The 21,933-nt window shown below is 39.6% G+C and overlaps 1 protein-coding gene across 1 annotated transcript in view; it reads right to left on the bottom strand.

The window, feature by feature from the left end:
• Window positions 1–21,933, bottom strand: part of RGS5 (regulator of G protein signaling 5) — a 48,593-nt gene that overhangs the window by 13,576 nt on the left and 13,084 nt on the right. Inside the window, exons 2-3 of the mRNA XM_081225530.1 lie at window positions 6,167–6,277; window positions 240–301 (exon numbers count right to left, since the gene is read on the bottom strand). Of these exons, the coding sequence (XP_081081656.1) occupies window positions 240–301; window positions 6,167–6,277 (173 nt within the window). The remainder of the gene's footprint in view (window positions 1–239; window positions 302–6,166; window positions 6,278–21,933) is intronic.

Raw genomic sequence — 21,933 nt, 5'->3', positions numbered from 1 at the left:
AAGCCACTAGCTCTGCTCACACAAGTAAGCAGGACAGATGGGAATGCAACCTGCACTCAGGAGTCCTCAGGACAGCTTATTTTCACATTCTTCTGCCATGAGCTAGATAACTACACTCCCCTGGCATTCTTCCAAAATTGAAGAAACGTCAAAATTGGGGAAGAAGGACATGGGCAGCCTAAAGCTTTTTTTTTGCCTCTGTCCTTCCCCTGACCTTTATACAGATCCTTCAGACTTACAGTTGCTCTGCAAGAGCTTGTCCAGGGAATCACGCCACTGCAGGGCCTTGTCCAATGAGGGTCTAAATCAAGGATTAAGAAAGAAAAAGGAGATAGTCATAAGAAGGGAGTTAATCACATACACCAACAATGACTTGGATTTGCTTTTCTTTGAAATGTTACAATTGATGACCCATTCTCAGAACAAGGGAGTTAGAGCTGTTTTATTCTGAACAAGTGGGTATGATGAGCTGGGTTTGCTTGCCTACATCTATCTTGCATATTTTCATCTCTTGTTGAACAATTGGGTTAGGCCTCTCCCTTTTCAGAAGCAGAGTCTATTTGTCATGAAGCCACGTCTTGATATTCTTGTGTATCCCACAACAGTGCCTCCAACTGTGGTCTTTTTTTCCAAAAGTAACTGAATAAAATCCAGTTGTCCAATTATAGGGCTTGAACTCATGTTCCCTGCTTCACTAGTGCTGCACTTTAAACACCAACTTAATCCGCAAAGGGCATCAGATTCCACATCCACAGCCCTTTGCCACCTTTTTGGGGTTGATGGAAGATGCAAGGTGTGAAGCTGCCTCGTGTTGGGAATGTGATCACAGGATGTCTACATTTTAAAAACTCTGGGTGCATTTTCCTGCCTAATTAGAACAGGATAATTTTTTTTTTGAGATTTATGCTTTCTGAGAAGAAAAGTGGTTAGACACCATGAAAAGGAATGTTGTACACAAATGCTCAGGATGCTGAAGGTAATAGTCAACACATAATTCCCCCTTAGGCTGTTTTTATTTTAACGTTTATATATGCAGAAATCCTGCAGCTCTTTCATTTTAACTACCAATTTTTCTTTCACAGCAGAATTGTGTCAAGGCGGGCTGGTATTGTCTGGGAAAAATGGCTGACAGTGCTCTCTGCCCCCTCAGCCCCCACTCTCACTCTTGTGTTACAATATGAGTTCTTCGTTGTCAAATCAAAGCAGACTAACAAGTCATTTATTAGAACATTAAGGCCAATGAAGGTGTTTTTTCTAAATTGGAATTTCCTTAGCTCTTAACTTGTTGATCAACTGTTCAGACAACCCAGGAAAATTCCTGCTTCTGGCTTTTAAAAATTAATATCTTAGGGCTTTAATTCTTTAGGTTATCAGTGAGATTGATAAGACAGTTGCTGATTCTCCTTTTCGTTTTGCTCTCGAGGCTCAGAGTCAGCCTCACTTTATCTATGTAAGGAGTGCAGGATGGCAGTAGATATTTTAGCTAAAATGCTGTGACTAATTCCTTCCATTCTCTATTCCTCACTGTGGAGCATGTGCAGATTTTGCGTCTTAATTTTACGACTTTCCACAAAGTTTTACGCTTTTACTATTTGAAGGTTAAAACATGCCAGTACTGAGAGTAACAAACCTGGTGGAATAGTCTTAAGTGGTTTCATTTTCCATAGAAACATATGTATCATAGATCAAAAACTCAACACTAATTCCCTGGAAATTTATTTTTAATGAGTCAACTACCTTCTCTCCTCCCGTTTTCTTCTGGTTAGTGTAAAGGAACACAGGGAGGAGAAATGACATGAGGAAGGAATGACAAGCATGCCCATATATTTTGCTGCCTCATTTTATTTCTAACAAGAAAAGGAGCTATTTTCTAGAGGTCAATAACTCCTTTTGGCTCTTCTATATTACTTCACGCTGAGAATTTTTCCTATGTATATATTATTTTGTACCAACATTTTTAGCACAGTCTTACAAATCTTAATTTCTTCACTACAGTGTGTTCAATGTTGTACATATGACACCCGCCAAGTCTTTATTGTTGACAGAAACAACAAGACATTACATAATTGAACAAAAGAAACAGAGCAAGGGGAAGGCTGAATCGCCTTCTGATTTTGTAAATACCCCTTGTAAAATGAAATCACCTTCCTGCTCTCCATTTCCTCTGGCTAGTATGGAGGGGCACAGGAAGAAGAAATGGTAAGAGCAGGTGCACCGAACTTAAGCATGTTACCAGATCCAAGCTGTCCCAAATGGTCTTGTTAGAACCAGACTAATAGTCACAACCAGCAGTGCCTCACAGCCAAGGTTAAATTCCTGAAAAGGATATGTGCAGAACCCGCTTGGGGGTACTATTAGTCCAAATTGTTTCAAGGACACAATCAAGCAGAACACATCCTCCACACCTCAAAGCCCAGTATTCTGATTCCCAGCCTAGGAAGTGCCACAGGTTCATCCTGTCCTGATTCTCAGAATCTGCCATTAAGTCTGAATTATTTGAAATGAGATAGATGCAGATCTAAATGACCAATAAGTGTCCTGGTTTGCAAGGTCGTAGCTGACCACAGGGAGTGGGCATGGGGTTTCTGTGTGTGGGTGTGGAGGGAAAGAGGAACCCAGTTCCAATGAAAGGCAAAATAAACATTTATAGAGATGATTAACTGTTTTATAATGGCCAGTGTAAATGTCACTTAGTCCAGGAAGAGATGATCTCAGCTGGAAGTGTCCTCTCCCTCTTTACTGTACTCTTACCACATTTACATCTTGAATCTCCTACAAGGCAATGATGCACTTACTGCCTGGAGGTATAGCTTGTCAGCCATGGAGAACTTTTCCCATTCTACCCTGTCCGACAGTGCGTTCCCTGCAGCATTAATCTACCCAGCAATATGCATGTCAGATTAATGTGTAAATTAATAATGGTTCAGTTTGCTCAGAGTTAGTCTGGTTGATGAAAGCCACAAATAACCCAACCCTTAGAGTACAGAATTTTTAGCCCCATGAACCATGACTACAGCTATAAGCAATTCTGGCATTTACTAGCTCTAACCTTGGGAGACTATTTTAACCTCTCTAAGCACCGGTGGTTTTCTTTTTTGTTTTCCTCCTTTTTAAAAATATCTACATAGTCCCTGGCACATATTTAAACACTCCTGGTAATGTTTTCACGTGCTCTTGCCCTTGACAAGGAAAGTGAAATCCAAGTTATTTATTGGCACTTAAGTGCCTGTTCAGTTCTCCTTTCCTTCCTGCAGTGTGTCTGCTCATGTCCATTCTCAAGTTCATGGACATTTATTGAGCCCTCCCCCCAGGGCCAACAGTGACTTGGGCACCATTGATGGGGATGCAGATAAATACACCTGCCACTTTTTGATGTCTATCCATGGGCCAAACATTGTGCATCCATCTTTAATCTACACAGTAAGGCTCACTCTGCAGTTTACCAGGCTGGAGTGTATGTAGGACAACAGTTTGTAATGGTTCTCCCCCGTGCACAGGGTAGGGACTGTTTATGTGTGGAGGTCATTCTAGAGTTATAAAGTGGCAAAACAACAGCAACAACCAAAGGTAGTTAAAATTAGTGACATCAGCAGAGAGTAAATGAACATCTAGAATATAAAATAAACTACAAAAATATCTACACCAGCTCTTGAGTATTTTGCAATTGATTATATTATGAGCCATGATAATAGTTACTGTAAACTAAATTTACATGATCTTGTAACATCTTTATTTTTCATTATGAGGACCTATAGCAGAGCCTTAGGGGATGCTCACATATAGAGGGTGGGCAAAATTGGGAGCCCTTAGAGAGAGAGAAGGCAGCGGGATAATTCAAAATTAGAAGTTAAGGTGGAGAGTTTTAAAGTGGCCAACTGGTGAGCAGAGTCAAATTCTGTCCACGAGTCAGGAGTTAGCCCTTGGTGATGATGGTTTCAGTTAGGTAGTAAGGTTTAGACCCGACAAATGGAGTTAAAGAAGAAATTGAAAGCAGTGACTTTCCATTTCTAGAGTTTTCCAATGTAAGCAAGAGGAAGAGATATGAGTAGAAGGGGTGAGGGGCTGGGAGGGTGTTTTTCAGAGTGGAATATGGTACTTGTTTGTTCCAGTGGAAGAGGGTCCAGAGGGAAAAAGATCAGTTAAGAATACTAAAATGGTAACAGAGGCTGGCCTTGGGTGGTAGGTATATAGGCAACTTTTTTCTATTTTTTTAAATGGTTCCATTTTTTTCCTAATGAGAAGAATAAAAATATATTTTAAAAAGAGAAAGTGATTTTTTAAAAAGGGATTGCTTTTTTTAAAAAGATGAGAGGAGTTAAAAATACCTTCCATCCGGAGAAGGTCTATTTTCTCCTCTGAGATTTATTTTCTTCTCCTTGAGAAGAATGTGGGTAAAAAAATACAGAGAAACTTTAAAGTGAGGAGAAGCGAGATCAACTGAGCTCCTGCAGAACACAGTCTTCTCCTGCTTGCTAAAAGGCATGGAAATTTGCCAAATATGAGTGAAATGGGGTTTAGGAGTTTGGAAGAGGATAGGAAAGGTTTGTGATGGTCACTGTTAAAAATGCAGTAGAGATGCACAAATATTCTCTAGGGATGAGAAAGATTTTTCCAAAACAATTCAAACTTCTGGAAGAAAAAGGGGACTGGAAGACAAGAGAAGAAAATAATCCAATAAGTGTCAGCCCCAAGTTATCTTCCAAAACTGCTTCTCTCCAAATCCTTGTTAAGCCAAATAGTTCAAGTGTCTGTGCGGGATATTAAAGCAGAGACTCAAAGCAGGAAATGTAGCACTGTATTTATTTTTTAAAAGTTAATTCCAACAGATCAATAACCACCACAATGCTTATGTCAAAATAGACTTTTTGATCTTTTGCTATTATGAAATATGGTTCTTATCCTCTCTCAGTACCTGGTGCCTGCCACTCCACATTGAATTAACTTCCCTTTTCTAAACGCAGAAAACTCAATTATGCCTCATTTCCGGTTTGGGATCACTTTGAAGTAATAAAAGGAGAGTGGAAACATTCACTTAGATTGATGAAAAAATTTAAAAGGAATAACCTGTCGCTCTATCCCCCAACCAATCCAGCTATATTAATTCGAAGGTCATCTGGAGAAAAGATTGGCCAATTTATACAAATATTAAATTTTAAAAGAAATGGAGGTTAAAAGGGATTCCTATATTTTTACCACACTTCTGTGATCTCTTCAAAGCTTTTAGGTAGTAGAATGAAGGGGTTTGAATACATTTGGCTTTTCTTCTTCCCACTTTCCTTTCTTGATTTTAGTGGTGTCTCTGTTTTAAAGGGAAGATGGAGTGTATCTGTCTAGTCAATGTCTGGCTGTGTAGCTAGTGGAACAATGGTAAACACCGTGAATGCTGTGAGTAGTGTTATTAAGTTAGAGTAATGCCAATGAAATTGTGGGCTATGTTCACTGTCATAACATCATGAATATTCAGAATTATAGCTTCCCTTCATGCCTAAATTGATAGAAACATGTTGGTGGGTGGTTAGGGACTGCAGAAGTCCTGTCAGGACTATTAATTTATGGACTGGGGAAAAATTGCTTGATGTACATTAAATAGGAGTATCTGGTCAAGTATTCATTCCTCCATCAGGGAACAGTCCTCTGCTCCTCTTTTAGACCTTGAAGGGACAATATCTTGGAGAAGAAACCTTTAGGCTTAATAGTCTGCCTTGAACTTAGCCTCTTCTTGAGGGAAATGTCACCACTTGTATCTCCCTGCTGAGGAAGTAGCCCTCAGGATATTTCCTGAGCAGGTGAGCATTCAGGGATCATAATTAATTGGATCAGGAATGCTCACCTGACCCAAAGACAGCAAGTGAACAGATATTTTTAACCACACTTCTGTGTGATGAGGTGGCTGGTGCCATTTTATAAGATACGGCCTGTTTCTCCAATGATGTCCCAAGATGTGGCCTTATCTTCATTTTTTTAAGCATCCTGCCAGTAAGCAATATTATGATCCATACACGAGAGAATGAAAAATAATCCTATTCACAAACCAAGTTTCTGAGTACTCTTATGATCTTCAATGAGTCACTGAAGGGGGGAGTTCTACAGAGGAGGGATGGTGCTATACACTTGAAGAATCATCATCCTCTGGAGGAAAAGAGTGGAATCCATAATCATGACTCACTTCTGGGTCTTGGCTGGTTTCTCCGCCTTCTCAGTGTATGGAATGACAAGGTCAGCTGCAGACTCCGGCTTCTGGAGGAGAATTCCCAACTTGATCTTAATCTCCTTGGCCCTGAAAGAAGAGATGTATGAGGGGAAATGGACAGCATATGAGCATAAAGATCTAAAAAAGGGATTTCATTGTGTCAAAGAAACAAAAATGAGCAAAACCCCATTTCACTGTTGTGGCAGAAAGAATATTAATGTAGAAATTGGGACACGTGAGTTCTAGTAACATTTATCAAGCTCTTAACATGTCCCTGGCTAATAGGCATTATCTCATTTTAATCTTAATTATTGTTTTATATGTATTCTTTCATGTTATATATGGCAGATACTATAGTAGTCCTATTTTACAGGTGAAGAAACTAATGACAGAGAATTCAACTAACTTCCTTAAGGTAACCCAGCCAGTATGTGATGGAAATGGACTTGACCCCAAGCTGTCTGACTTTAAGTTCATAGGTGGAACTCACTGTATTGCCTACCAGTCTTCTGAAGGCTCTGGTCCCAGCTCTGCCATTAATTAGATGTATAACGTTTGAAAAAATAATCATGTTTTATTGCCAGACCTCCGTTCCCTCATCTGTAAGATGACAGAGTTAAGCTAGATGTTTTTTTCAGCCATTTGCACCTATAAAATTAAATTATTCTGCTTGATGATTACTTCTCTGTAAACTGTTCTTCTTTTATACGGATTTGATTTTTTTTCCAACCCCTTGCCCATTGTTCCACAATGGCTATTGTAGTCTCTTACACGTAGTAAGCCTTCAATAGATGAGTATTAATTACCAACAGACTGACAGAATCATATTACTCCTTTCTATCTTCAACATTTTGGTGAACAGACATGGTCCAAATTCTGGGCACTTCTCCACCCTAGAATGCAACTGTTTTCATGCCCAGTTCAAAACTAATCTCCTAAGTTACCCATCATTTTATCACAAGTCTGAATTCAAAAACACCAAGCAAATCTTAAGCATTAATCCATAAGACAAGCCATTGTATACTGAGAGACCCAAAAAGCTGTCCTTTCACTGTCCCCTTGGCACTTCATACATGCTTTTAAGATAGGGCTTATCATATTGCATTATGGTTACTGATTTATGTGTCTGTTTTCCAAGCTGGATATAAGAACTTTTTGCAGCTGGAAATTGAGTCTTAAATACCTTTTCAACCCTGTGCATAGCACAAAGCTTGGCAGCATAGTCAATATTCAAAAATATTTGCCAAAGTGAACTAAAAATATCTTGATTTTTGTTCCTCACAAATCTGCCGACATTTATTTCCCAGTCAATGCTGAACATAACCGAAGCCTCACAGAGCTGTGTTGGGATTAGAATATCATGCTGTTGCCAGATAGAGCTTTGTTACTATAAACACACTTTCCTCATCCATTCACATGGAGACAGTGATGAGACAATTTAAATAAATAAAATGTGTGACATTAGCAGTTATGGATATTAGGGAGAAAAAGTTAAGGACATATACTGTATTACTTAAAAAAACATAAATATTCAATCATATCATAGGTTCCTTTAGTATAGTAAATGTTATTTTGAAACTCTGATTTAGAATTAGTAACCTCCACAATGTCTTTTCCTTTTCATTTCTTCCTGCCTCTGTTCTCTTCCTAGGGCCTGCTCTCCAGCTTAAGACAACTCAGGTACCACATTACAGCAGATCAAGCTCCACTGAGCACATTACAGCTGAAACAGAATGTTCTGCTGAGGGAGCTTATATAAAACATGAGAATAAGAATAAGTGTATTTTGATTCCAGGCTCTGCAATTTGCTTAAACTATCTAATGTTAAGTTTTTTCACCTAGAAAGTGGGACTGATAAAATAGTACATACTTATACAATTTTTATGATGATTAAATATGTTAATGCAGGTGAATCACTTAAAGCAGCAGTTGGCATATAATACTGCTTCTTCCAAGTTAGTTCTAACTGCATAATCATTTTTTTCCAGCCAAACTCAAGCCATGTTCCCAAGCTTTGACTAACAAATTAAAACATTCAGAAATTTCCCACATGTTACTAAGAATTAATACACCCACTGCCTCCCATATTCTACCTCTGGAAAGAAGAACTGCCAACTTTATAATCTGAAGGATGAAGAAAACAGTATTGGGGGGGGGGGCGGGAAATGCATGAAATACATGTGGCTACCCTCTTCTGGCCAGTGTATAGTACTACAGCCAGAAGCAGCAGGTTCACCTTTTCCATTGAGACACGCTATGCCACCCAGAATTTGAAGAACTCCATCCATAATACCTCTTCTGCTTGCTCCACATGCCCCTCAGTTCCTGCCCATAAGGGGAAGTCGTGAAGCAACTGTCTGAGTTTCACTTGACCCAATAGTTCACTCACCAATATTTAGCTCAAGATTATCTAATGAATGTCTAATGAATGTTTCTCCTGTGCTTGGTATTTTGGTTGGTTCTTTAGATTTTTGTTTTGCATTTTTTTCCCCATCTCAACTTCTGTTTCGTTTTTCTTTTTCTCTTTTGCTCCATTTGAGCCATTTGCTTTTGTAAAAGGCAGAGAGATATTTGTGTTTGATTGCCTAGTGAAAGAGTAAGTTGGACATGAAGAGGTTATTAGAATGAAGGGGTTGAGCATTTTAAAATTTCATTTGTTCATATTACTTTACTCCTTGATCATGTTACTGTGTCATCAGTACACAGTAAACAGACAAACACTCACAGGGTTTTGTCTCTGCCTGCAGGGTACTTATAGCCTATTGAAGTCTCAATAGCAGAGCAATCACAAGCAGGTATTAAAGAAGATGCCCAGAAAGCAGCATCTCTCTGGGCATCCAGTGTCCACAAAGGTGAAGAACAGAGCACTGGGGGAGGACCCCAATGTCCACAAGGGTGCGTCAGTGGGGCTTCTCAGAAGAGGCAGGGGTAGAATAGCAGTTAGCTAGGTAGACAAGAAAAGGCTGGGACTTCCGGGTAGGAAGAGGTTAATGTGCATGTCATTTGAAGGGATGCAAAAGTGGTTCTGCATTGCCTGAGTGTAAACTGTGACTGGAGAGAGCAGAATGCCAGGTTACATGAAACCTGCTCACTCTGCCTCCCCTTCCTGATGGAAGGGTGGATGATGGAGGACCTCTGTATAGTATTCAGCCTTCAGCAAATTTGGTATGAAAACCAAAAAAGGTAAAACTATTGAAAGGTGCCTTCAAAGACTGTCTCTCCATGAAGAAGTGGCATCCTGTCTTACAAATCTGTTTCAAATTTCTTTTGCTAATTCTTTCAGGATGCATTTTCCCATGAAAACACTGTCTGTAAATGGTGGTTAAATTCTCCAAGACATCCCACAAAAGACTTTTAAAACCAGAATGAACCAGAATCCTCGTATAATTTTATCTGTATCACTATTTAAATTGTCTTTTTGTGGGATAATCTAGAAATCAACTGCCATTTATAACACTGCCCATAGAAAATCAGATTTCACTTCCTCAAAGTAGAGAGACATGCCAGAACATCAGATTACTCTTTTCCTCGTACTTGCCCTGGGGATGTAAGGGAGAAAGGAAATGCAGTGCTTCAGAAAATACTTCTCTCTATGGTTTAGTATAGGTTCAAACATAGGACGTTAAAATGTTAACGCACATAAGTCGGGAAGACCATTTGGTTGAATTAGGAGTTTGACAGCATACAGGGAGTGAATAACATTATTGTCTCTCTTATAAAACAGTGAATGTTTAAAAGCTGAAGACTTGACCAGTGCTGAGATTGAAACTACTTGAAACGTTTTACTCTTTCTGTAGGAATAAACTGTGTTACTACGTTTGTTTTTCTCCTTAAGAGTTCCTGGAATAATATTTCATTCCCCCCCTCTCCCCTTCCTCCCCACCATAGGGACGTATCCAAATATAGGAATGAAAAAAAACAAAACAACAACAACAAATGGAAAATCAAGCAAAACAAAAGCTCAAAGTTTCCAATTTATTTTCTCCTTTGAAAATAAGCTTGAGAGGGCTTCCCTGGTGGCGCAGTGGTTGAGAGTCTGCCTGCCGTTGCAGGGGACATGGGTTCGTGCCGCAGTCCGGGAAGATCCTACATGCCACGGAGAGGCTGGGCCCGTGAGCCACGGCCTCTGAGCCTGCGCGTCCGGAGCTTGTGCTCCGCAAAGGGAGAGGCCACAACAGTGAGAGGCCCGCATACCGCAAAAAAAAAAAAAAAAAAGGCTTGAATGTATCTGACATTCATTTAATGTCAAAAACAACCCCATCCAGAGAAGAAAACTTTTTAATGTGTTTATGATTTCAACTCAGTCCTTGGCTCTGTTTGACCGCCCACCAGGCAGTTTTCCTGGCTACATTACAATAATGCTTGTTAACAAGAAACGATTCGTATCTCTTCTCATCTCACCCCCAACCTTGTTATCCTTTGGTTTTACAACGACAAACTTGTTTTGAAATAAAATCATTGGAAATTCCTGGGTGAAATTTTAATTAAGGGTTCGGAGGAAGATAATCCTTTCGCTAGATGGCTCACATTAGTGATTTCAAACTGAAAAGAGTTTGAATAATTGTAGGGTTGTGCAATTTTAAATCTGTGCCCTGTGTGGGTATGCTTTCAAAAGGCCCTGGACCACCTCTGTCCTTCTGACTAATTGGTGGATTGAGTGAAAGTTATTACCTCAGGGTGAATAAGTGTGGAAAACAGTACAAGCAATCACTAAAACAAAAACATAGCAGAATTTTTAAAAATACAATTATATTCAAGTAAAACTTATCAGTAACCAGCTACATATAAAGTCTTGTGCTAGGTATTTCAAGGATTACAAAGATGTTCCTTGCTTCAGAGACACGTGGAACAAGGGAATGTAGGACATATACAAGTAAACTATATGCTAGATATTTTCTACTCATTGATAAAAGTGGAGGGGATATATTAATAAAAGAACATAGACCCTAGCCTCAAGGAGCTCAAATGTGATAACATGAAGATAGTGTAATAGGAGACACATGCTTTAACAGCTGCCCCTACTATATTCTCAGAGGCCTCTGTATTTTTCCTTCATGGTCCTTATCAATTTGCATTATGTCTCTGTGTATTTATTTGAGTACTGTCTGTCTCTCCCATTAGAATGTCAGGTCCCCAAGAGCAGGGTCAATATCTGTTTTGTTCACAGCTCCAGTCTCAGCACTTAGCCCAGGGTCTGGCACTTAACAGACATGCAATAAATATTTACTATATAAATTGATGAATCAGCAAACAAATGAATGAATTGAATTGCTAGGTTATAGTAAAACTGCATTTTGGGGTGGGTGGGTGAAATATTGGGGTGTAACACAAAATAAGCCATCGAGGACTAAGATGTCTCTGATTTGGTTAACTGCAGAGAGGTAGTGTCATTAAATGACTGCAAGGACTCTAACTGAACTTGATTTCTGTCTGTTAGAGAAGTTGGAAATAGACAAATGGGGGCTGAAACAGAGTATGCTCTTCAGTCCCTCACACCAGATAGGACACACTCTGATGAGAAGAGGCAGGGAGGGTAATTATAATCACTCAGTCTGATCAGAATCCATCATGAGACCAAAATTTATCAGGATTTACTTAAACAAAAGTATTCTTGAGGCACAGACTAGTTCTGAGATTGGACATATGTCGGGAACAGCCAGGAAGGAAGACAGGATGGAGAAAAATTGGGAAGTATAGGACAGGGGATTTAGGACACATTTCTGAAAGAGGTGTTCCAACCTGTCCCCTATCAAGGACAATCCAATTTAAATCCAATCCAACTTAAATCTGTGTTGCCCCCTGCTGGACATGGGAAATTGTGAGCATCAGTGAAAAAGAGCAGATTTGTTCCAGGCTGCTGCCTTCTGAAGAAATACCACAAACCTTGTTTCTACAGGAACAAAAAGGACATACCTTTTCTTGGCTCCAAAAATGTGATAAATACCCATTAAAGATAAATAAAAGTTTCTAAAACACTGTTAGCAACAAGATTCCACAGCTGGAGAGTACTACAGCAGGATCTGAAAAGCAGAGGAAGAAATGAGCTTTCTAAGTTCTTTCAGCAAAGATCTGAGTCACGTAGAGAGAATTCCAGCAGATGCTGGTGGAGAGAAGGGAGCCCAGAGGACTTATGTCCACTGTGCTGGACCCATCTAGAGAGATTCATTTGGTTCAAGAGTGGAAAAGCCTTCTTGTTGACTGCTCATTGAAAACTTGAGATCAATGGAGTTTGTTACTGATAGATGGCTCATGAGACACAGGGGTGATCTTGAAAACCCTTAGTAGAATATAAGGAAACATCTGTGGAAAATCAGGTCAATTCTAGAACTAAAATTCTCAACTCCCCAGGATCCTCCATACATGGCTCCTTAAAATCAAGATTGACTGGGCTTCCTTGGTGGCCAGTGGTTGAGAGTCCGCCTGCCGATGCAGGGGACATGGGTTTGTGCCCTGGTCCGGGAAGATCCCACATGCCGCGGAGCAGCTGGGCCCGTGAGCCATGGCCGCTGAGCCTGCACGTACAGAGCCTGTGCTCCACAACGGGAGAGGCCACAACAGTGAGAGGCCCACATACCGCAAAAAAAAAAAAAAAAAAAAAAAAAATCAAGATTGACTCTCAAGTGCAGGGGGAAGCCCCTCCAGGGTCATTTTTGGTGGAGAGAGAATGTATGAGTTTGGCATCTACCATTTTCCTGAATTAACCTACTTCTATTTGAACTAAAGAAAGTCCACCCATTGCTTATGTTTTAGCAGAGAATGAAAAAGTAGTTTACTAATGCAATGTGATACCATGTTAAAGTCTGTATTTTTTTTTAAGTCTGTATTTTTTTATCTGACACATATTAATATATGATACATTATGGAAAATGACTCTAGGTTAGTTAATATGAAATACTCCTCAGTGGTCCAAATGATAGAAAGATGAAGAAAATGCTAAAGAATATACAGTATTATTATTATTCATGCATTAGGATATAACTCCAGAAATAACAGCTCTGATTCCAAACACAATTGAATCATTCCCTGGTAGAGCTTTAGGTTTTCACTTATATTAATCACGAATTAAATAACAAGCCATGTCAAACTGTAAGATGGCTGAAAAATATGGAATTGGTGGGGACTTCCCTGGTGGTGCAGTGGTTAAGAATCCACTTGCCAATGCAGGGGACACAGGTTCGATCCCTGGGCCAGGAAGATCACACATGTCAGGGAGTGACTAAGCCCGTGTGCCACAACTACTGAGCCTGCGCTCTAGAGCCCACGAGCCACAACTACTGAAGAGCGCGTGCCTAGAGCCCATGCTCCACAACAAGAGAAGCCACCGCAATGAGAAGCCCGCACACCACAACGAAGAATAGCCCCCGCTCACTGCAACTAGAGAAAGCCACATGCAGCAATGAAGATCCAACACAGCCAAAAATAAAAATTAATTAATTAAAAAAAATGGAATTGACAATGTCAGTTGTGTCAAATGTGTGCATAGAAGTCACTTTTGTCTATTATAACCTTCCAACACAATATTTTCTAACCTCTTCTTTCAGTAAGTTCTCTTAATGATAGCTATTTTCATTATGTTCAAGATTTTACCTCAACTACCCCAGGTTAATTCGTCACCAGGGACCCTCACAGGCAACCTGCTGTAAAAGACTAGGGATTCCGTCTACAAGCTTACTGACTTGGTTTCATAGGATCACAGTTGAGATTGAAAAGACTGGCCTCAATAGCTTCTCCTTTTGCTCACTTATTTTTTCAACAAATTTAAAGTATCCTTATTAAATGCTTGCCATGTGCCGTAGACTTACAGGTTTTTAAATCCCCAGTGAAACAAAAAGACAAGATCCTTTCATGGAGTTTATATTTCAGTTGGGCAAGACAAACACAAAATGAGGAATCCAAACAATGAAATGAAAAATTTCAGCTGCTTGTAATTGCTACAGTGTGACACTGGGTAAGCGTTAGCTTCAGCTACTTGCTCTAATCACAGTGGCAGTCAGCAGGCTTGTGAAAAAGGCCCCACTCCAGAGGTGGCTGCTGTTAAGTGCCTCAGCGTCTTTATAGAGAACAATACCTGTTGCTTTGTCAATTAGCAGAGCATGTTAGAAGTGAGTTTTTACATGTAGGTTTGTTCAATAGGGAATGGTCTCTCTCCAGTCATAATAATGATATTCAAGTCATTTGTGCTAGAGACACTATTGTGCAAACTCACACCCACTCCATAGAATGGTTGTAAGAATATAAATAGTTCTTCACTCTTAGAGATGGCACCTGTGGCTTGATCCCTAAGTAGATCTAGGCCTTGATACAGAGATTTCTTGTTGCCTGATACCAACTACAAAGGTATTAGAATCCAATCTCAGAACATTATTGTCAGAGTGAAATTTTCCTACACGTTATAGTTGGAGCACAAGAATTATGCCTTTATTGAGATTACAGAACCAGTTGTATAAATATTTTGCACCAACTTGTTAGTAACTATCTGCCTAAGTAAGTACGGCACAATTGGGTTTCATTATGGATATGGTGGTCTTGCTTTCATTAGCTGGTAGTGAAGTTGTGGAGAAATAAGTAACCATCACCCACCACTAACCATTAATAGCTACAGTTATCTACCAAAAAGAACCTAAGAGTTGGATATGAATAAATTGATTTAGGCTAGTTTTCAATAGCCATTTACAATCTATGGGACCTTATGCAAGCTATATAATGTCTCTTGGCCTCAGTTCCGTCATTTGTAAAATGAAGATAACTTTAGTACCTGCTGTAAAAAGTTTCCGGGTGGAGTGCATGAGATGATGCATGTAAAAGTTAGCCCAGTGCCTGGCACATAAATAGCATGTCATACATGGTCACCATCATCATCATTTCTACTTATTTAATACCTATCTTATACCGCTTAGTGTTACAGTTTGTAACAGTTTCCCTTAACTTCTGGTGTATTAATATTTGATTGCATTAAGCTCATTTTCTCTCCATTGGATGAGTGAATTATATGCCTTAAACAGTACTTTCCTGGCGAAAAGGCAGAAGCAATTTCTGGTGACTCTGTACGGGGGAGGATAGGAGGAAATCTACATGTTAAAAGCCAGGAAGGTACTGGGCTGCAAAGCAAAGACGAGAAAAGAAAGCAAGGGCCGGACTCACTTAGAAGCAGTGGGGAAAAGTCTGTCTTTGCGGCATCTTTGTTTGCTCCCTGTCAGTCAAATGCAGGCTGGTTGTAGGCAGGTTAATAGAGCCTGGCCCTATCTGATGATGTATCCTCTTCCTCCATCGAAACACACTCTGTCTCCTCACATCCCTGATATTTCCAAGTGTCGAAGACCATGTGAGGTCACTGGACCTTCATTTTAATCACAGGATCCCTGAGTCTAGGTGCAAGCACACCAGCTGTGGGTAAGAGTTCACTCCTCATGGCACACAGGCAGAAAACAGGTGGCCTGTAGCAACTCTTAAAAGTAATAATAATAACATATAAAATATTAAGGTATTGAGGTGTTAATTCATGTTTTCCTCTACTTATAGTTTTTCTTCTGACTTTCAAGAAGGTAGCTAGGCATTTGTGCTTTCTTACCTCTGAGGGAGTTGTGTTGTGAGGCCAAAAGTAGATATTGACTGAAGATGGTATCCCATTTCTGGCCTTTGTTTTCCAAGACCCTAAACTCACTGCGGAGATATGCTGGCTTCGTCCGAAAGAGAAGGATTACTTTTGATGAATGGCAAAGGAAGAGGCGGAAAAAACAGAGAGGGAAAATAGGGAAACCCTGCAAAAAGGTCATAAGACTGTGGTTTAGGGTTCTCTAACTAATCGACATCCCACTCTCCCCTGTCACAAACACCTTTGTGGGACTCCAGGGAGGTGGGAGGATCACAGAGGGGGATAGTTATATGCTGCCCATAATGAGACTTTGCCCTTAGCCCCAGAGCTCCCAGCTTCACCCAAGCTGATACCCAGACCCAAGCAAGAGTTCCTGGAATGACTTTAAGGCACTGTGATGCTTCAAACAAGAAAGATATAAATAATGATATATCCATTTAAAAATTGTTCAAAAGCCAGCCACGTCTAAGGGTGAAAAAGCCCCACAAAAAAACCCAGGAGGGTTCAGGAGAACTTACTAACCGTATGGTGATAAAACCATGGAAATAGGGAACTAAATGTGGCCAACTTTCCATTGTTGAAGAAAATTCATCAAGAAAAGACAAAACCAGCTGTTTTGAATAACAGCTAAGTCATATGACCTCTGGATCTGCCCAGATGATTTCATAAGATACTTTCCAGATCTTGAGTCCATTATTATAGTCACAAGCAGCATGTTGGATTGTGTTCAATCTCTCCCCGACCTTGGCAGAGAAAATCTCCACTCCTAATTGTGGCAAAACTCCTGCCTCAGGTTATATAACTGGAAGAGTTTGCAAAGCAAGTAGGATATGGGTCAAAGAGGCTGTTCCCAGAGAGAAAGTGAAGTGAAACATTGAGGTATTCCCCAGAGAATGTAGCTAATGCCAAAACTAAGCAATTTTTCCTAAAAGGCAATAGACAGTATAGCACAGTGGTTAAGGGCATGAATGTTGAAGCCAAACTAACCAGATTTATCTTACTACATGTGTGACTTTTGGCAAATTTCTAAGCTTCAGTTTTCTCATCTGTAAATTGGAGATGATAATGGTACCTACCTCAAAAGCTTCTTATGATGATGAAATTAGTTATTAGATGTGAAGCACTTACAATAATGCCTAGCACATTGACAATGCACTCCATAAATGACAGGGTGTATTATTTACTATTATTATTATTATTATTATTATCTTACAGGAAATCCTGTGCCAATGAAGGAACATTTACACACAAAAAATACACATAACATATTATGTAACATTAGGAAGGAAATTTAGGAAAGAAACAGTAAACATGGTAACATTTGCCCTTAACTAAACCCTATTTTCAGCTCAGTCACTAATTTGCTTGGTGATCTTAAGAAAGTTATTTGAGTTCTCTTGTCTTCAGTGAAAAATAAGAAAAGAGAGAGAGAGGAAGGAAAGATGGAAGGAAGGCGGGAAGGAGGGGGAAAGGAAGGAAAGAAAGGAGGAAGGAAACAACTTTAGTGAGAAAAGCTCTATCTTCTCTAGCTATTATAAACTAAGACTTCAAGATCATCACACTCAACATCTTGAGAATATAAATGAGAAAGCGAGGACCTGAGCTGTGAAATGACTTGTGAATGGTACCATAGATTCCTTTTCTATTCTGTCCCCCTTCCCAACATCCCATGTTTATCTGTAATTACAATATTCTCCTTCCCATAATTTATAAACTCTCTGATTCACATTAAACTGTTTGTCTTCTTCATTCCCAGTAGCTAATCTATCACAAATGTTGTTCTTTCTTCCTAGAAAATTCTTTTAAATGTGCCTTTTCCTCTCCATATCTAAATTTAGCACCTTTCTCCAGGCCTGAGTTACTGGGACATCCCACCTTACCATTTCCTTCTTCCTACTTGAATACATCCTGCACTCATTACCAGAGTACAAACACTTTCCTACTTGCTTGTAATGACTTTCTATTATTTACCATGAAGTTTCTCAAACTTGAATATATACCCCAATCACCAGGAGGTCTGGTTAAAACACAGATTTCTCAGCCCCATCCCAGAGTTTCTCATTCAAGAGGTCGGAAGCGGGACCAGAGAATGTATATCTCTGGTCCCAGGACCACACGTCTGAGAAATGCTGATCAACTGATTCAGTTTCAAACATCACTTTCTTGCTTCCAAAGTCCTCCACTTCTAAGCTTATTTCCCTTGGCTCCCCATAACTACTTGTATACCTAGTCCCGTTGGCTTCCTCCTTAACCTGCCTCCTGACTGCCACCCATATGACAGTTAAAACTCTTCTAATGCTCTAGAACCAGAACAATCTCACGTTTTTTCCTGAAATCTCTGTAACTGCAAAAGCCTAGAGTGCTTTCTCTCTCCTCTAACATAAGATCACAAAACAGAGGCATATTTAATGGACCTTACAGAGCTTTTAATTTGCCCTACCCTTATTTTAAAAGTAGAAAAATTGAGGTTTGTGTAAATTAAAATATTTTTCAAAGATCTCATATGATGTTATTCTTAGATTTCTAGTAAGTTGCAGAGCAAGGGATAGAATGCTTCCCTTCTGCTAAAGTTATGGACAGCACATTTTCACCCAATTACTCTACTTTCTCGTGAATGCATGTCTAAGAGTTCCATGTGTATGTACTCTCAGTGAGATAACAAGCCCATTGAGGGTGGGTACCATATTTTACTTCTTTGATCTCCCAGAGAATCTAGAAAATAACTTTAAAGTTGCTTTAACTCCTAGGATGGTATAGAGGATAAAAGTACAGTTCTATCCTGCTTTCGTTTATATTCCAACTCTTACTAGTGGAGTGACTTTGGGCAAGTTACTTAAATTCTAAGCTTTTAATTGTCTATGTAAAATAGTGACAATATAGTTCCTACCTCACATATATATTATGGAGCTAAATACGTTAAGGCATTAAGGTGTTTAGAAGAGCAATTAGCACATAGTAAATATTCCTTAAAAGTTACCTATTATTATTACTGTTCTACTGTATTTGTCCTACTATCCTATCACAGCATCTTGCACAAGGGCATTGGGTAATGTTTATTGAATAAGTAGAATAGAATAGAACTAAACAAAGATCTTTTTGACTGACGTGAGAGATAAGCTCCTTTCAGAAAGTCTCCACCTTGAAATAATGCAACTAATTCTGAAAGCATAGAGGATATACATTTCTGGACAGCACTCCTACAGAGAGACAAAGAAAGCAAATTTGGAGACCTCTGCTGCTGCCTAGCACAGCTCAGAGTTACATTATAATATCACCAGCCTTGTGCTGCTATTTTAAAATGAAAAAAAAAAAAAAGTATTGTTTTTCCCAAGCACTGGCTACTCCCTACTCAAGGATTCCCGTGGAAATTGAGATAATTCCCATGCTTTTATGGCCTGTCTCTGACATAGTCACCACTCGGAGTAGGTTATTAGGGGGAAGGAAAGAGACAGTGGAGGAACAAGGCAGACAGGGTAGAAGTCGTTTTTTCCCTTTGACCTTAAATTCTCTGTCTTATTCAAAATATTGTTGGCAGGATTTCTGGACTTTCTGTAATTCAGTTTGGAAGACAGATAATGAACAGTGGGAAACTGGTCTTCAAGTTGAGGAAGACAGAAATTTGTGGTTTATTTTGAGCTCCAAAGGTGGAGGGGTCAGAAGGCATTCCCATGAGAGCCTCTCTGAACACTGGTGTGACCCATAGCCTTTGAACATCTCCATCTCATTCTGTTTTTCTTTTATTCTTTTATTTATTTATTTATTTTGCAGTACGCGGGCCTCTCACCGCTGTGGCCTCTCCCGTTGCAGAGCACAGGCTCCGGATGCGCAGGCTCAGCGGCCATGGCTCACGGGCCCAGCCGCTCTGTGGCATGTGGGATCTTCCTGGACCGGGGCACGACCCCGCGTCCCCTGCATCGGCAGGCGGACTCTCAACCACTGCGCCACCAAGGAAGCCCCTCATTCTGTTTTAAATTATAAAGAAGGACTTTCTAGAATGAAGTTTCTAGTTGTACATGGACTCTAGTTGTTTTATATCTTATAAAAGCAGGAAATAAAAGTGGTAATAAAGGGTATCGGAAAAGAGGGAAAGAAAGAGGAGTAAAGTAAAATTTACCTAAACCTTAATCAACGTGAACATATATTACATCACTTAATAAAACTACAGTTCCCAAAACTTAATGTGTCCTCTGGCAATGAATTTATATAATAGATACAAGTTTATTGTCTTGAATAATCAGAACACTTGGTCAACATTTATCTTTGCCAAATTATTATGTGTTGAGCAAAATAATGACATCATGATGAGGAATAAGAGGACTGTTACTTGTCTGAAGTACAGAATTATATTTCAAACCATTTCTTCTCTCCCTCCCCTAACATAATGTAACAATACCTTATTATTCTCAAGATTTCTATTTTCAAGAATTATCTATTTATTGCTTCATAAATTCACTTATCAGACTCTAATAGAGCAACCACTGTTTGTCAGGCACTGTACCAGATAGTATGGGGGGTGCTTTACAAAATTAATAAGAGATTGTTCCAGACCTCAAGTAGTTCCCATTTTATAAAGAAGATATATGTACAGTTGTCACTCAGTATACTCAGAAGATTGGTTCTAAGACCCCTACTCCCCACGGATATAAAAATCTGTAAATGCTCAAACATTTTATTTTCATATAAAATGGTGTAGTACCTGCATATAACCTACACACATCCTCCTATGTACTTTAAATCATCTCTAGGTTACATATACTACCTAATACAATGTGCATGCCATGTAAATAGTTGTAAATACAATGTAAATGCTATCAAAATAGTTGCCAGCACTTAACAGATCCAAGTTTTGCTTTTTGGAGCTTTATTGATTTTTTTCGCATGCCTTTGATCCCTGGTTGGTTGAATCTGCAGAACCCCCAGGGACTATGGGCCAACTACCTACATAGTTTTATTTGGATGCAGCTATGACAGATAGAATGAGTCCCAGGTTTGAAATTGGCACCCTAGAACTCAGGCATGTGGAGTGTATTGTCTGACCTTGAGCCAGATGTTTAACTTATCTGTGCTTATTTATTGGTAAAATAGTACTGTTGAAAACATCTACCTTTCAGGGTTAGACTAAGAATTAAATTAGATAATGTCAAATACCTAACCGAAGTTGAATCTGAGGGAAGTTGGTTAAGAAGTGATAAGAAATACAGGGACGATGAAAAAGTTCTGTGAGAGTTCAAGGGATGGATTGTTAGTTTCTCCATGAAGGAGAAAAGAGAAATCTTCTCAGAAGGGTTGAGATTTGGGGATGTATGATTTGGTTGGAATCCTGTGTGAGCAGGGAGGAGAGGGTATTGGTTGGATCCCAAAGCAGCTGCTCTCTTCCTGTCTTTCTCCCAGCTCCCCAGGGATCCTTCCAAAAGTTTAATATGGAAGTCCCCATCTTCCTAATATGTTTTCTAAAAATTCCAAAGACGCTTTCAAGGTCCATGCATATGTCACAGGTCAATGCATATGTCATTGCATTCCATGCAATGTTGGAAACTTCTCTCCAGCATTCTTATAGCATTCCCTCATTTTTCTCCCAATGAGCAATGAATTCTGACCTGTGACACTCACACATCAAGGCTTGGTGAACAAGGATTCTTCCAATTGTGTGGTTATTGGGATAGGAGTTACTAAGTTAGAAGTCTGGGTTCTGGCTGGGGACAGGGTCCAAGAACGAAGCAGATGGTCACCTAGCTGCTGTGCTGCAAGAAAGATGCAAAGCAGCTGTCTTTGAACTGAGCTCTCTCCTCTAGATTGAACACATAGCAATCTTAGACAAATGCAAATGTAATTTTATGTATTACAGATGCAAATCACAGCTGATAGGAGACCATTAGCTATAAAATGCAACAAGAGAAAATAGACCTGAGAATTTGGGGAAGCAGGCCCAGAGAGTGTGCTAGGGACTCCCCAAAGAAAAAAGAAGGAAAGAACAATGCCTTGTATAGGGAAAGTATCTAGTTAACCCTTTGAGATGTAGCCTGCACCTGAGAAATTTTCAATTAAGATGACAGAAGAATGGTCTGCAGAGCATAGAAACAGGCATAGAAGGAGAGGGGGAGTGAGTCACATGACAGAAGTTACAGTCTCATGTCTCCCTTGGTGGTAGGCT

The sequence above is a fragment of the Mesoplodon bidens genome (genome assembly GCF_964165515.1).
Source record: "Mesoplodon bidens genome assembly, chromosome: 2".
In the NCBI taxonomy this organism is placed as follows: domain Eukaryota; kingdom Metazoa; phylum Chordata; class Mammalia; order Artiodactyla; family Ziphiidae; genus Mesoplodon; species Mesoplodon bidens.
The sequence above is the reverse complement of the archived record's forward strand: the minus strand, read 5'-3'. Positions and strand labels throughout refer to the sequence as shown.